The 17,193-nt window shown below is 43.5% G+C and overlaps 1 protein-coding gene across 1 annotated transcript in view; it reads right to left on the reverse strand.

The window, feature by feature from the left end:
• Positions 1-6,389: 6,389 nt before the first annotated feature.
• Positions 6,390-17,193, reverse strand: part of HPD (4-hydroxyphenylpyruvate dioxygenase) — a 164,452-nt gene continuing 153,648 nt past the window's right edge. The window contains exons 12-14 of the mRNA XM_069619590.1: positions 9,983-10,105; positions 6,664-6,780; positions 6,390-6,576 (exon numbers count right to left, since the gene is read on the reverse strand). Of these exons, the coding sequence (XP_069475691.1) occupies positions 6,466-6,576; positions 6,664-6,780; positions 9,983-10,105 (351 nt within the window). The 3' untranslated portion in view covers positions 6,390-6,465. The remainder of the gene's footprint in view (positions 6,577-6,663; positions 6,781-9,982; positions 10,106-17,193) is intronic.

Consider the following 17,193-nt stretch of genomic DNA (forward strand, 5'->3'; position numbering starts at 1 on the left):
AACAGGTGCGGAACATAAGGGTAAGGACTATCTCACCAATTGGAATCTGATATATGACCACATATTCTCTTGTAACGTTTGTATAAAAAATGTATTATTGCTTTGTAACTGTAACATTGTTTAATAATTGACTACCTTCTGTATCTTTCGCCGTGATACCCCAGGGTCTGGGCGAGTGACAAATGTAATAAATAAAAAAAAAATAATAAGCTAGCAATCCTACTTGTCCCGCAGTTTAACGTGACACAGCTACGTAGGTGTCTGGAAGGTATATTTTATTAAAGCACGCGTGCATTAACAGACATGGAAGCATTGGCTGAGGATTGTGATAAGCCCACTGGTAGCCAGCCCAACACTTCCACCCAACATCAGCATACAGCAAGTAGGAGTACTAGCTCAGATACAGCTTGTTTCAAGGGAGCTCTCCATACAGTATACTGTTGACCGCTATCTCAGGAAAGACACCACACAATTTGACACAGATCCATTCAAGTACTGGAGAGAAAAGATGCAGACGTGGTCCTGTGCTTCCAGATTAGCTTGTGAGATGGTGAGCTGCCCGCCAATCAGTGTTAACTGTGAGCAATTTTTTAGGGCCGCTTGAAATATCGATCTAAAGAACATATTTAACTCTGTGCCGAAAGTGTTCAGAGCCTTACTTTGGGTAAAGTCAATCTAAAGTATCCCCCCCCCCCTCCCTCTCAACCATTATTGCCCAAGGAAGTGGGTGAGAGTCAGATAACCCGGGTCCATATGTTCACACACTGCCTATATTTGAGGAGGAGGCTCGTTATTAGCTATTGCAGTGGCTAATGGAAACCAAGCCAACATATTTGAGTCTGAGAAAGATTGGGAGAAGTCAACCAGACACACCACAAATAGTTATAGTATATTTTTAACAAGTGTGCAGATTTGGCCCTAAATGGAGTGATAGCGATGTTTGTGGCATCATTTATACACATTTCTACTTATGGATCAAAGCTTTCCAAAGGTATGAATACGGCTTACCTTTTAGTTAAATACACATCGTAAAGACACCAATGGGAGCCTTTGCTTTGGGGGTGCCCGATGGAACAAAGAGCCTCGGGGACTGTATGTGACACTCCAATAGCAGGAGAGCACTACGCAGAGAGAAAAGGGCTCACACATAAAAGGCAGAAAGGCGAGGAGGCTCCAGCGCTTTGCCAGCACTAGGATAAACCAATGACAGATGGGAAAAGCCAACAGAACTACGCACAGCCTTTGCTTTGGCTAGTTTTCCAGGTGCAGTAAAAAGGGAAAAATGGCAGTGTATGTGTTTCTCGCCATTTATTTCCAATCGCGACTGGAATAAAGGGTGTTGTCCGAATTGGAGCACACATTGTGCATAATCACCACTATGTGCTTTTGTGGCGAGGTCCACCTCATTGGGTTCATGGTCAATTGTCTTAAAGGCGTTTTTGACACATACGTATCTTGATAGTTCCTTCTATAAGGCAATTGCCATTCACAGTTGTTTCTACGTATTGCTGCCAGTATCTTGCTTGCTGAATTATATGTCTTTTGTACATATGTTCCAAGTGTGGGTCCCCATAATAATTGAGTAGCATGAATCTGCGTGATGCTGGCGCCTCCCTGCCCCTCTGAAACTTGAGCAGAACCATCTCCGGTTCCAGAAGCAGCTCAAGACTTTCCTCTTTGCTTCTGCCTTCGCTCTTGTGCTACCTTGCTCATCTCCTGTCTGATACTGCACTGGTCACCTGGCTAACCTCTGAACCACAGGCCTAGGTCCCTTCCTTCCCGGTTGCACACCTGCACTGCCTCCTGGCAACCCTGCACTTGGGGCTGTATCTGCAACCCTACAACCCCGCTACCTGCACTTATCCATCACCTATTTGTTCTGCACTTAACCCTTGCACTGCCACCTGCTGCCCGCACTTCCTGTTTTCAATGTTTGATCCTATGCCTTGCACTTGACCCTCCTCGCCCTCCCCTGGCACTTCTCCCCTTCCCTTCCCTCTCCCCTGCACTTGCGCGTTCTCAGTGTCACTGGGCCTAGTAAGATCGCTTTCTTCTTCCTTCTTGTTCCCCTCCCTCCCCTCGTGGAGCCTTGAAACACTTGTGTATAGGCGCGATATAAATAAAATATATCATATCATATCATTTGATATTTTCTGTTCAACATATACCTACGCTGTATGGCCATGTAGTGTGCTGATACCCAATTCTGCCCTCATATATTCTACAGAGAGGCTCTTGGTTAGGCAAGGCTATGGAACACATTACGAGTGTGCCGGTCTGGTAAAAATGCCGGTGATACTGGCTCTGGCATTTTACCAGACCGGCAAACTGCGAGTTTGATGGTAGGGGCTGTGATCCACGGCAGGCCGACCTGCCGGTAATTCAGGCCCCTACCAGGAAATAGTTGCCACAATTACCGGCACCAGTACTACCAGTGCCAGTGATTGGGGCAGACCCATTCCTTGACTGCATGGAATGGGAACTTGCCGCCATTGCCGATATCTGTAATATGCCGGTTATACCGGGATATCGGGCGCCAGCAACGGTAAGGCAGGTTTGCCGATAACCCACAGAAATCACTGGCAGGTTACCGGCAAACCCGTAATTCGCCCCAATGTCTTGCGACAGTAACTCTCCTTTTTTGCCAGTTCACTTGACTTCCTGTAAGCTCATACCTCGGATCCTTACACTAGGATAGGAGTAGTTTACTCATATAAACTTTTCTAGGTGCTATTACTGAGTAGACAGCATAGCGCTTCGTGAACGTAGTTATTGTTATCATGTGTAATCGCAGTGCTTGCCAAATACTCTCAATCTGTTTATGCCAAGTGAGAGTACTGTCAATCATTACCACACGCATCTTTTTGTTAGTTATGTATCATCGCAAACAAATTAAATCTTAATATACGTCGCCACCAAGCATGGCATGCACCCATTCTGGCTTGTCAACCGACAGCATTTTCCATTCTGGGCCATGTAGCTCTGAACTTCACTTTGTAAGTAAAGGCCTACAGGTCCCAGAAGGCAACGTTTTTTTTGCTACAGGGCATAGGGGCAGACGGCCACCGCACATTTGTATCTGTTTTCCATACACTCCTTCCTAATATGGCCTCTAGAATGCTTTGTTTTTTAAGTCATAACGAAGCCAGCATGATATTTTAGCATCCAATATTTATTGATACATAGTGACCTTACAAAACCTGCTTCAGTAAAACAGTGCAGGTAAACATGCTCTTGAAAGGAGTAGTATTCCACGCTGAGGTTAGTTTCACTACATCTACACAGGAAATCAAAGTGACTGAACCGGATATACATCGACCGGGCATCATCAATGTTCCTACAGTACAATTCCTGCACTAAACAGTGCGTACGCTCAATAGAGGCTGCGCGATGACCCCGGTGCACATCCTTTATGACACAAGAATAGTGACTCCCCAGCTCCGACTTCCCACTCTCTCTCGATTAACAGGAATTATTACTATTCTGTGTGGCGCCAAGCCCCAGGGTGCCGCAACGGTTGCATGCAAAAATGTCGATCTCATTAAACGGAGCTTTTCTAGCTCGACTGTCAGTCCCCTTAAAAGCGAAATACTTGGGGGAGCCCCCTGTTCCACCCCTCCCTCCTTCCCGTCGAGTTTGCTCCAACCCCACCCTTACACTCGCACTTATTGCCGGAGATTTGTACCCACAATGTTCTCATTTTAACCACCTTGGATGAATGCAAGGAAAGGGTGTGTAACATTTCTTTCCGTAGATGTTTTGGACTACAAGTCCCATCAGTCATAGCCAGCATAGTCAATGGTCATGGGAGTTGTAGTCCTTAGCCTTTGGCAAGCTGTTGGTTGCAGACCCCTGATATAAGGGTAGGCGGGCTTGGCTGGGATAAGAACTTGAGATCTGCACATTACACCAGCTTCACAGTGTATAGATCAGGGCAGGCTCACAGATGTCTGACCCTCTGCCCCGAACTGGGTACTACCATGGGCAGCTGGTTCACAGATGTTTGTGCCTGTCCCCAATTATTGTTTATGAATATGAGGTTACCTTAGGTGTTCAATAAAGATAATTTTAAAAATACTTGCAAACTTTTTTTTTATTGCTTAGAGTGCAAACCTAACTTGAGCGCAGCGGGCCACTTTACAACCGCAGGGTGCCAGCATTGCGCTTGACATTTTATACAGGAGCTCAGTACTGTTGGTGAAGCGAGGGAGGGATTTTTATTCATCTGGCTGAAATAGAAGTATCTATGTGATTATTGCGAACACTATTACGATGGCCGAAAATGACGAATTTTATTTATTTATTTATTTATTTAACCCCCCCCCCCCTTACACCACATACATATGGGGCGAGACCCCCACACCCCATATTATCATTATATTACATACCCCCACACACACATATATATATATATATATGGTGTAAGGGGGTCTAAAAAAAAGTCGGCATTTTCGGCGGTTGTAATTGTGAGGGCGACATGTTGGCCCATTACCAAATAGAATGTGGTGTCAAATCTTGTAAAGTCATTGTGAGGTCACTTTCAGCTACCCTCTCTGCTTCATTCAATGTGATTTTAGATTGCTGAACACATCTTATGAATGTTGCATTGCTAGTTTGTCATTGCTCTTTTTGTTATGCTCTTTCGCCATGCTGTGGACAGTGAACCCTCTGGGACATGGTCCCTGCATAACTAAATATTTTTAATAAAATATATTAAGTCAGCTACACTTTTCCAAAATGGGTGTGTGTTCTCCTTTAAATGAGATCCTTGGACCTTGTCGCATAACCTTGAAGTGATTGAACTTGATCAGGGATTAGGAGCCCGTGCTAGCAGGAGTAATATGGCATCACGTGCAGTCTTTACTATATGCCCTTTCCCATGTGTCACTTTGTGTTGGATGCAAACATAACATTAATCAGAAGGAAAGGTGAAGTGTGGGGTGGGGGGGCGCGGGGCGAGATGAACGACATACCCCCCTCTTCACCAAGCCCAGTGGAAGTTGTGCTGTCCTATTTTTCAGCAAAGTGGCTAGGACAGGAACTACTCTGCTGTGACATGAGCACTGCAACCCCGAATGAGGGGCTATGCTAGCTGAGCCTCTCCCCGAGTCCCTCATGCTTATTTCTACCTGCTACTGTCCCACAGTGAGATTTACTATAGCCTGTGGTAGCGCTCTCCTCACTTTTATCTCAAACCTTGGATGACCGGGGAGAGAGGCTATGCTGGCTGAGCCTCTCCCCCTGTGTCCCTCATGCTTGTTTCTACCTGCTACTCTCCCACGTTGAGATTTACTATAGCCTGTGGTAGCGCTCTCCTCACTTTTACCTCAAACCTTGGATGACCGGGGAGAGAGGCTATGCTGGCTGCGCCTCTCTCCCTGAGCCCCTCATGCTTGTTTGTACCTGCTACTCTCCCACGTTGAGACTTACTATAGCCTGTAGTAGTGTTCTACTAATTTTGACCTCAAACCTTGGATGACTGCTAGAAGGTCAGAGAATCGGGGAGAGAGGCAATACTGGCTGCGCCTCTCTCCCTGAGCCCCTCATGCTTGTTTCTACCTGCTACTCTCCCACGTTGAGATTTACTATAGCCTGTAGTAGCGCTCTCCTCACTTTTACCTCAAACCTTGGATGACTGGTAGAAGGCCCTATAACGAAGGAGAGAGAGGCTAAGCTAGCTGTAGTACTTCATGCCCTTGAGTCCCTCATATTTATGACTGCGTGCTGCCGTCTCACAGTGAGGTTTACTATAGCCTGTGTTAGCAGTCACCTCAATTTGGTCTCAATATTATGCGCCGAACGGGAAGAACGGTCCCAAGTGGAGGCACCTCAGGAAGGTAACGCAAGCTCTATGAGGGTCAGCCGCTGAGAATGGCATGGGAGCAGCTAAAGGGTATCTTAAACGCAATATGAACTGCCTGGTGTAGAGCTGACAGAAGAAGGAGACGTGTCTCCTTAAGGGAAACCAAATGTCCTTTTCTATGTTTGGAACGGATGAACTGTCCACACTTAAAATAATGTATACACTGAGTGAAAATAAAGTTTCAGCTAAATTCTTAAGGTCATGTCTCACATAACACAAGATGCCATTTCCCGTCTTGGTCACTTCGTAGTCCAACAGGGACTCAGAAGGTGTGTGTGTACACAGAGGTGAATGTAAGTGTGGGAGTGGGTAGGTGTGTGTTCAGAAACTGACACATATAAGGCCACTGTTGTCCAGGGGCCTACTATCAAATTCTAAAAGCCACTACATCTTCTTAAATAATAGCTCTGATCCTTGGCAGGCATCAGGAGGGGTTTTCATCCCAGGGGCAGATTGGAGAAAAACAGGGCACAGTACTAGTCTTATACAGCACATTAAAACACTGGTAGGAAGTTACACGAAGAAGTGATGTTTTCAGAGACCGCTTTACCACAGAAAAACATGTTTGCATCTTTCTTTTGAACCATGGCAAATTAGATGATTCAGATAAATTCTGCTTCTCCGTTAGGCGTCAGCACCGTCAAGTTGCCCCTTGCCTCCTGGTCGTCTTCTATAGCTTTAAACAGACTCTTGAAATTACCAGCCCCGAATCCCTGCAATACAAAAGAGCACTTGAAGTCTGGGTACCTTGTCCAAGGCCTACGAGCATGCATCGACTACGGCATAGCCAGAAAACTAACCTGGTGGTTGTGCCGTTGTATGACCTCAAGGAACAGGGTTGGTCGGTCCTGAACAGGTTTCGTGAAGATTTGGAGCAGGTACCCTTTGTCATCATAATCAACCAAGATATTCAGCTCCTGTGTCAGAGAATGAAACACAGCATTAGCCATTCTGGTCATGGTTAGAAGAGTTAAGCATAACAACTCTAGTTGAGGGTGCACACTTGGAATCACAGCAATCATTGCAATAATGTTGAGTAATTCGAAAGAAATCTCAAAATGTTTAGTGGCCAAACAAGTATATTCCACTAGGATCGAACTGTAATGTTACAAGAAAGAGCTTGTTTTGGTGGAAGGCATTTTTGTTACCAATTATATTTTGAGGGTTTCGACAATTTTCAAAGTTAACATTGTGAATTTCGAAAAAGTGGATTATTGGTACTTGCTTTCATTCTTCTGTACATGCAAACTTTGGGTACAGTACCTCAGGACTGTGTCAGTTTTCCCAACAAAATTTGTCAGACTTTTAAAACTATAAATATTTTATGTATTGTGTTTTTCATGTACAGTTTTTCGTCAAGCTCGAACTACAGCCAAAGAGTATTTGAGCCGTATTCACTAATCCATGTTCATAAAATCGTGACAGAACAGTGAAAAATCAATTATTGCAAAGATATCCCATGTTAGCCCTTCAAAAAATGTAAACCAAAACATTTTTTGGCCCAAATATACAAAATGAGTAACCAGTTAAATGATTTACTGTCGCTGGGTAGGATAGAAAAAACATTCATCTAATCACGATAGGTAATTATTACAAAAATTACATTACTTTCATATACATACAAATTGCATCTTAATTCATTCAAATCATTCATATAACACACACATTTACACTCAGAATATTCCTTTCTATTTTCTTGATAAATTAAGCTCAATGCATGCATCACAGCACATTAATTACAATTAGAATATGTTCAGACAAAATTGGCGATGCCGGGTTATCCTTACGTGAGAACAACATGGAGATTCCCGAGCAGCACGACGGGTGACATGATGGCAATGGTGCCAACAACTAAAGCCCTAAAGTTCAATATCACTAAAGTACATGTTCATTGTAAAGCTTCTTTAGAAACACAGTTTCTTATTTCCCTTCCCGGTGAACATGGTTTACGGCTTCGTCGGCAAGCACCATTTCGCAAGAAACCTCTGGAAAAGTAATTTCACCTGATGCAGCAAAAATGTGGAAACTTCTGGAATACTACCTGCCTTCACCTTCGCCTCTCATAGGCATGATCGTCTAACCAGTGGGGCCCGAGGTTAATGTAGTTGGGCCCACCGCAGTGACATTAACATCTGTACATTCCCAGCGTGGGCTTTTACAGATTTTGGGTGGGGCTTACCCGCTCAGGCCCTACCATGTCTACGCCACTGCTCTCAGGTCCATTTGCCTCCCATACATTTTTGTTAATTCCTGGTGAACATGGTTGAGGGCTTTGATGGTAGGCCACAAACCAATGTTGATTTTTGTTGAAATCTGGGGGAACGGGTGAGGTGTCCAAATGTCACATAGCTAATAATGTCCGCAGAGTCCTAACGGGTAAATATGCAAAATTGGTGCCGATTGGTGAAACGTTGTGGAATTGTACAAGGAACAACGCTTCTCCAAGCCTCATACCCACAAACAAATGTTGACTTGTGCTGAAATCCAGGGAACGGGGTGGGGTGTCCACATGTCATGTAGCCAGTGATGTCCAGAGGGCCCTAATAGATAACTATGCAAAATTTGGTGCAGATTGGTGAAACAGTGTGGTATTATATAAGGCCAACTCTTTGCCAAGCCACAAACCCGCAAACCCAGAGCCTTTTGGTGAAATCCAGGGAAAGGGGTGGAGTGTCCAAATGTAATGTAGCCAGTAATGTCTGGAGGGTCCTAAAAGGTGACTGTGCAAAATGTGGTGCAGATTGGTGAAACAGTGTGGTATTGTATAAGGAACAACGCTTTGCCAAGCCACAAACCCGCAAACCCAGAGACTTTGGTGAAATCCAGGGAAAGGGGTGGAGTGTCCAAATGTAATGAGCCAGTAATGTCTGGAGGGTCCTAACAGGTCACTGTGCAAAATGTGGTGCAGATTGGTGAAACGGTGTGGAATTGTATAGGGAACGTATGCAACGCCACAAACCCACACCCAAATGTTCACGTTTGCTGAAATCCAGGGAAAGGGGTGGGGTGTCCAGATATCATGTAGCCAGTAACGTCCAGAGGGTCCTAACAGGTGACTCTGCAAAATGTGGTGCAAATTGGTGAAACTGTGTGGAATTGTATAGGGAAAATGCTTGAAACCACAAACCCACAAATCCACACGTTTTCACTTTTATACATATCGATTAATTAATGTGATGTGGTAAGATCCACGGAGGGGTGCAAATGTGCATTCAATAAAAGTGATGAGAGGGGGAAAATCTGGGGAACTCAACACTACCACAGATGATGAGCAAAATTGGCCAATGTTACCCTTTGCTCTCAAATAAGCAAAAAGGAGCAACAGCAGTCCAAAGTGATGGCGGTAATTCCACCCATGGAACGTTCCAAAAGCAGATGATGGTGAACCCGTATAGAACAAACCTGCTTGAGGAAAATTACAGCCACTAATATCATGCCATTAATCGTATAGGTAGCAGAAGAGGCATCACCCAATCCATGACAATGATTGGTTACAAGATAAAACAACAAGCTATTAAAAGTGGCAAGAGTTGATGGCATATTTACCTGTAAAACATTAGTAATCAGATTGGTCACAAAGCCTACGGGGGTTGCAATTTTCTACACAGAGACCATTCTAGGCAGCTGGTGGCATCAGAAGGTATCAAGGTGGCCCTACAAAGAGGGGAATCTGTTCCCGTTGTAATAGCGGGACTGTGCCGAAGGACACGTTGACCTCGTCATCATCAATCCTTACATTGGCCTTACTGGAAATCAGCAACATAGGGTTTAACAATTGCTACTCATGCCTATCACAAATCATGCCTATGCCTACAGCCTATTCACCTACTGCCTTGTTCATTGTTGTTGAGTTCTGGGTTACCCATTAGAAATGTGTACAAAACCCTTCAAGCTTGTTTTGAAATAGGGCTAGTGCTGGCGAACGATGACTCTGGCGACACAAGTCTTCATCCCGATTGCCCTCCCCCTACTGGGGCGCAGGGGACAAGATCATGGATACCTAAATAAAAGGCCCAAAACCATAGCCAAGGTTGCATTTCTGGAAGACAGCTAATAAGCCCCACAAAAACCTCTAGCGCATATATTTTTATACAGTACATTTCCATGAACGTAACTAACCTCCAACTTGTCGATATTTTCTTTGACTTGAATTTTTGCGGTTTTAAGGTTCTCCCGCAGCGTCTCAAAATAGGTCTTTGGAACCGACATGAACTCCATACCACGCTCCTTGAGGTTTCTGACCTGCAAGACAAATTGGCCTGAGTTTGATGACGAGATTTTGGGGATCATGGCTGGCTCCTACCTCCGTCCCTTGAAAGCTTTACCTTCTGACTCAATTGCGCCTGGTGAGCATGCGTTGTGAAAGTAGGCGTAATACAACAATATCATAATGTTTCAGCTATATAAGCTCAACACTGCAAAGTTAAGAATGTGAGATACGATATAGCACCTTAGGATAAGAGACCTTGAAATGACTGATGCCCATTTTGACTGATATGCACTATTTTGAAGAACAATTTATCTTAAATGTAACATTCTGTCAAGTCTCGTCCCACTCCAAATTCCATGATACAGGCTGATAACACTGGGACAGGGGCACTTGCGTATTCAGTGGAGGGTATTGGGAGGAAGAGGCTATGCATATGTATTATCTTGCCTTTGTAATCTTTGTGTAACCCTGGAAAACCTGATTAAAAACGAGGTTAGACGAGTAGCACAATTAGTAACATTTCACTGGCTTTGAAATACAGAAATTCAATATTGTTCTTTCAAAAACGGATTTAATGGACAACAGAAATATGGCGATGACATCAAACTCGGCCTGCCCCATTGGCAGGTTAACCAACAACACATGTGTTGAGCCCCACTCTGCAAACTAAAACTAGTCTACATCTACCTACTAAACCACATTCGTGGGCAGCTGGCTTAGCCGGGGAATGGACTGCTTGTGAATTATCCCACACCAGATTTTCTGCTTGTATCTGAGAGCTCATGTGAATGCAAACATGTACATCTTAATTATGACTGTTCCCCAGTCATTGCCCCTGGTCCATGTCACACTTTCCTACCCCTCCATCACCCGGCGCACTCTCATCCAAACAGCCATCACATATGGAAAAGGTACCCTGCTCAGAATACCTCTGTCACTTGTCATGCTACCTACATACAGCAGTCTTGTGAGAAATAACATCATTACTATCCAATAAAAGCAAAAAATACAAACTCCTTCCCTTTGATGCTGAGCTTGAGATCTGGTCCGGTGCAAGATCAAGGCCTGCTCTCCCATTTCAGACAGAACTGTCCCCTCAAGCTGCAGATCGCTCATCCTTTCCAGCTCTTGAGGCTTGAGTCCGGAAACAGCTATATCCTTTCACATAAGTATGTGATCTCATTTTGATGTGTTACAGATTTCAAGACCCCCCCAGCTCGCCTTGGTATCTTCTAGCTCGGCCAGCGCTGTTCCTAAACCACCTTCTTTTTCTCTGCTTCTTGTGAGAAAATCCAGAATGCTCCCTAACTTATTAGGGGGTGTGTTGTGACCTTAAGTGGGTCAACTTCTTGAAAAGGATACAGTTGATGCCAGGAGATCTTCAAGTTCATTTAATAAGATAACAGGAGATTACTTAAGATAGTTACAGGATCAGAGGGGAGCCCCCTGGCTCCCACCAGCCAGGCTACATCATTGCCAACTGTCCTGGGTGGAACACTCAACACGCAGCATTCCACGTACTCATACCCAAACATTCTGTTCTTGACATCATGCCTCAAGCACTCAGCATACATACAAGCAGATGGTTAAACAGACTAACAGGACATGTATCAACCCTAACACGGTGCTTAGAATAATGGGGGTTAACTTGGGGGTAGGAGACTGTTTTCTATGTCCTTGTTCGGACCCTCTCCTTCTTCCAGTTTGGATTGGATCAGGAGCATGGATGCTAGCAAGTTCTCCAGATGCTCACTCACCCATGACCCCCACTTGCATCAATGACTTCGCCCTACGCTCTTCAAAGTGAGCAGAGTGAGATCAGCTGTTTCCAACTCTCCAGGAAGTATTGCCAAGTAGATTTTGGTCTCCTTTACTTTGGTGTCAGCGCCTGACGTGTGGGACCCCAACCATGCAAATATGGCCTGTCATCACCATAAATATGCTGTCCATTAAATCCGTTTGTTCAAGAGCAAAATATTTTACTATTCCATTGGATCCTCCTTCCTTTTTGCAAGCACAGACACGTTGGTTCTTTCTGCAGCTTAAAGAAGTAACAATGTTGTGGCTTCCCTCTTCTCCTATTGGCCATCCTTATTTTTTTCCCATTAAGGCTTACTTTATTTAATATTAATAATATGTAATACAAACAGTGCGTGGAAATAATGTACACATAATAATTACATCCATCCTTTAATATTAATATAATATATGCAAAAACAATTCCTTTCTAAACAGAGATTAGATCTCTAACCCCTTACCATGTCCAGAAAATACTAAATTAAAAATAGATACTTAGGAATGTTTTGACAATACTTTAAAACACACATTTCTTTACAGCTGATAAGTAATGTTATTTAACTAAGCAAAAGGTCTGTTCACATATGACTGACGGTCAATTAAGCACCATATATACAATTAATCAAATAGTCTACTCTACACCTAAACCTGGGAGATTTGAGTAAAAAGAAAAAGCAATAAATTGCCTCACTCTTCAGGATGAAGATGTAGTCCAGTTCTGCAGTCAATATCATTTTTCTGAATACATAGATAAGTTTCCTCCCAGTTTATTGTTTGTGAGCTTGATGATAATTCTTAGTTTGTCATCTGCTTCTATTCTTCCATTGGTGCAACGTCAGCGTCTTTGCTACCGTGACAACACTGCAGACCAGGCACTCTGTCCTAATAGTCGTTCTTCTGCTGCTAGTAGTGGTCTTACTGTTACTACTACCAGTAGTAGTAGAGGCAACAGTATTACAAACAGCATCAGAAGCAGCACTACTACTACCAATAGTAATAGGACTGGTGGAACAATTACTACGAACGGCAGTAGTAATACTAATAGGACCACTACGAACCGATTAATAAAGCATTTGATGTAGTCCAGCCACCTGTGGCTAGAGCTCTGGCCGCCCCACAAAAAATCCTGAAACAATCCTGCTCAAATGCTGCCTCCAAATAATGCTGCATCAGCTCTCTTTTGCCCGGAGATGTCAATTTTGACGTATGTGGCTCTAACAACTTGCAGCTGCCACATAACGATCCTCGCCGTTTGCAAGCGATAAGCCCCGCAACTAAACACGGGAGGTACTCGATGTACAGAGTGGCGGTATATAGTTACCCCACAACAATATGTGATCCGAGATCCAAGCAAGGGGACAAAAGCCCTCATGAAAACAATCCATTGCCCCACATGTCCAATGCACCAGCATGTTTCCACCTTGTAGTGTAATGAGCCAGTGGAGACCAGTGTGAGTGCTAGTGTTCTGCCATGAATTCTCCGCCTCAAACTTAAGAGGGTCGCCCTCTTAGACCCACAATAGAGTCTCCAATACGCCCTTGACTGTTGGCTTCTGAAGACCACAGGCTGGCAGTTATACTTTTACTGAAATCTCTTCTAGCAGGGCCGTCCAAGTAATCAAATACTGGATATGGAAGCCGCAATACAGCATAAATGTGCTGTCTGACCTAAACTGCCAACACTCATCCTCGCTGTCAGCAATTTCAGACAGCTCTGTTTGACACCCTTCCACATCTTTCACAGAGGGAGCTTTTACAATGACATACAAATGACTGCAGTACACAAACTGAGAGACGTGGTCTATGGGGCGAGGGGGGGGGGTGATTCCCTTATAAACAATTGTGTGAATTGGCTCCGGCACAGAAAGAGCTGCCTTCCATTGATTCATGAGAACTTTGTAGCCGACGCCCACGGCCCTGCACCACAGGACCCTATGAAGGACAAAGTTGAGCATGTTCCGACCGAAAGCCAACTGGTTGAAGGACTATTAACTATCGACTGTTGCACATGACCTAATCCCAACACTGGAGTTCAACTAAGGGGTGTCATCCATTTTAATGTAATTCTCGGGGCAAGACTCCATAAAGCTGAGGGCCCTGGGACCATGCAAAGAATCTATCACAAGCTTGTTGTCTACCACTTGTAGGGGTGTTCCCTAAATTCCTCTCACAAACCCTTGAAATTATTCATAGGGTAGGGTAAAACAAAGCACCGTGATCCGGGCTCGTGCATTTTATTGTGGATCATTGTTGTGGTGGCAAAAAAGACAGTGGGCATTGATTGGCACAATGCTATAGACAAAGCAACTATAAGCTGCCTTCAAGGAACATAGGCAATATCACCTGTTTATGAACAAGCACACCTAAGGTTTCACATACCAGTGGTAAAAGGAGCCCATTTGTTTGGTGCTCATTTCTTTGAACACTGGCATACAAATTATTGTATCTGGATGCTCGGATCTACTTTATGTCTCTCAGACGGACTTCTTTTGCATCTTCATAGTATTTCTCTTATACATGAAGGTTTTAGTGAAGGCGGGGAGTCTCTTTCCAACTTTGAACAGGTTGTAGCTGACACAAACCAGATACCACCAAACTCAAACCCCTTCCTGCTCTGATAGGGCTCACAGCGCAAGACAATGAGATGTGGGGATTCCTAATCTACAGGTCCACAGGACCAAGCGCCAATATCCAAATGCCTCCCTCTTGGTGGTAACCATACTGTACATAGGGTTCGGAGCCTGCAATGAATGACTTCCCGGCAACATTCCATTCACAGGACAGAATTAGTAACACTGATTATATGTTCAGTGGCATGGCAAGCCGTTGGTGTATCAAAGATTTTCTAGTTGGAATATATTTCAAAAGCCACCATGACTGCTCCATTGTGAGCCTCCAGGCAAACCTAATATTGCTCTACAAAGGAGAGAAACCCAGGTTCAGCGCCCTAAATATTGATGTGCATGGACGACCAACCTGCCCCAGACTCAAGCTACAATACTCACACTAAGGGTCTGTGTCTGTTAGGTTTGTTGCAGTTTTGATGGTATAGTATAAGAAGTTATTTTATAAGAGAGAAATGGAAAAAAATATTTTGAATTTTTCAACACAAAAATGCCCATTTTAATGAAATATCCATATTTGGTATACATAATTAATTGTCTACATGAATGTAATGTTGAGACCAATCTACCACCTCTGTGAGGCAATTAAATTGAACATGCAATCGTATTACACAATGTGAAATTTACCATGTACCAAGCATCATGAGATTATACGAGTATATATCCCGAATTTTTATTAATTCAAAAGGATTGGTGTAATAAACACACAGATATATGTATACAGTTCTGCCCACTCCTTAGGCTTAGATCATATGAGCATGTTTCTCATACATGCGTATTTGCCCAACATGCCATGTTTCTGTTCTCGCCATCCATGCAGAATATTTATCAGGGGCTAGTTGTACTTAAAAAACTGTCTTCCAAGTGCTTAGATCTCCTACTTCTGGTTCAGCAGCGCATGTATAGCTGGAGCCATGAAACCCTAACTGCAACAAAAACCAATAACATGCTAGGATATCACTAAAACATTAGTGATTTCATATAATCAAAGAACTAATTAGCTTCACAACTATGTGTGTTGAATTCTCCAAGAGGGTGCATGTAACGCATCATAGTAGGTAATGAGTTCTACATCTGCAAGAAATACACAAAATTGTGTATCCTCAAACTGTGTTCCATTACATAGACATCATCCAATATCTAGGACACGGATATACCGTGTCTTTCAAGTTATGTGTGTTGGTTCCACAATTATTGTTGGTCCGCAAAGTCCGAAAGGCACTTAGGGTTCTGAAGTATTAGACACATATACATGATTTCTAGCTTATTCCTCTAGCAATATATTATTTACTGGAGATTACCTTCAGTATTCCACTTCTCAGTTTTCCACATCTCACCCTGTCGAGTTTACGAAGGGGCGCAATCCTGCTTTGTTTTATGACGGGCAATCAGTTATTGCAGTGACTGCTGGGTTAATAATTAGCTTGTCCTACCTTGATTTCGACCTTAAGCGGGTATTGTTGCTTCAGGTCAGTTTTCTGGAGGCCATCTTGGAATGATTTTTATTTTAGGGATGACTTGGAATTTAGTCAAGGGTTTGGACTGAAAATACTTAAAGCCAAATAGTACTTTTGGAATACTTGCTCTTTTTCATTTAATAAGTAGCGATTTGTATGTATAAATCCTTTACTATTCTCGTTTGTTTATTTTGTGGAGAGATCTCTGACCTTACCCAAATGCATATATGTTAACATGTGGGGATAACGAGTGATCCCATGGTAATTTCATTTTTTACTTTTTACCATTCCACTTCCTCGTTTAGACGAAAATAAGAATGTGTTCTACTTTAACCAATCTTTCTTCTTTGTCTTTTTTTATCATTCCCTTTGATTTTAGTTTAGTTGGGGGTGAGATTTACTAGCAATGGTTAACTGTTCCAACGCCCCCCTAAGAGCAAGCTGGTGACCAAAAGAAGAACAGGGTAGACGTTGTCCTTTTCTAACAACTCTGGGTTAAGAAGGACGTCTGCTACTCTTGAGGTCTGTCAGACCCAGTTTTGTTCAAGTTACACTCTATACCGCTGAACTATGGGACCACATTTCCACCAAACCAAGCTGTGAGCTATCAAAGGTAGTTCCTCGATAAGCTGCTATTGCTTACAGTTGGAAAACTAAATATTTCACTTGGATGGAAAACTGGGATCCAAGGTATAGAGCACTGGGTGAAACACAAGTCGCTTCTATATTGGGTAAAACTGTGGTGCTCGCCCCATCTTGCGAAATATAAGAATGTTTTAATCAATGTGATGCGCTCCACTGGAACTGCTTACTGACCTTGGCTTACCCACATTAAGTTCACACTTAAATTGGTGGGCCTAGACCAGTGGTCTTCAAACTGTTGGGCTGGCCCCCTAAGGTGGGCCCGAGGAGTGTCCATGGGGGGCACAAGGCTCTTCAAAAAGGGATTGTGGTGACAGATTTTACTAGAACATATGATCAGTTATAGCTTGTGGTGGGCCAAGCAACAATACATTTACTCAAGGGGGACTCACCATAGAAATGTTGAATCATTGTGGTCTATCGCCAGTGCAACTGCTAACCGCAGTGAGGGTGTGATAAAAAGGATATCTAGATTCGATCCAATCTAACATGCTCTCCAATGCATGGGGTAGAGTCCGTGCCTTTTGGTAACTGGAACCCAAATAGTCATAGGTTTTTGAATCCAAGATCTATGCAATTCCTATATGTGAAATTTCGGCT

Source organism: Ambystoma mexicanum, chromosome 10 (assembly GCF_040938575.1).
Source record: "Ambystoma mexicanum isolate Mex_15411 chromosome 10, UKY_AmexF1_1, whole genome shotgun sequence".
Lineage (NCBI taxonomy): Eukaryota > Metazoa > Chordata > Amphibia > Caudata > Ambystomatidae > Ambystoma > Ambystoma mexicanum.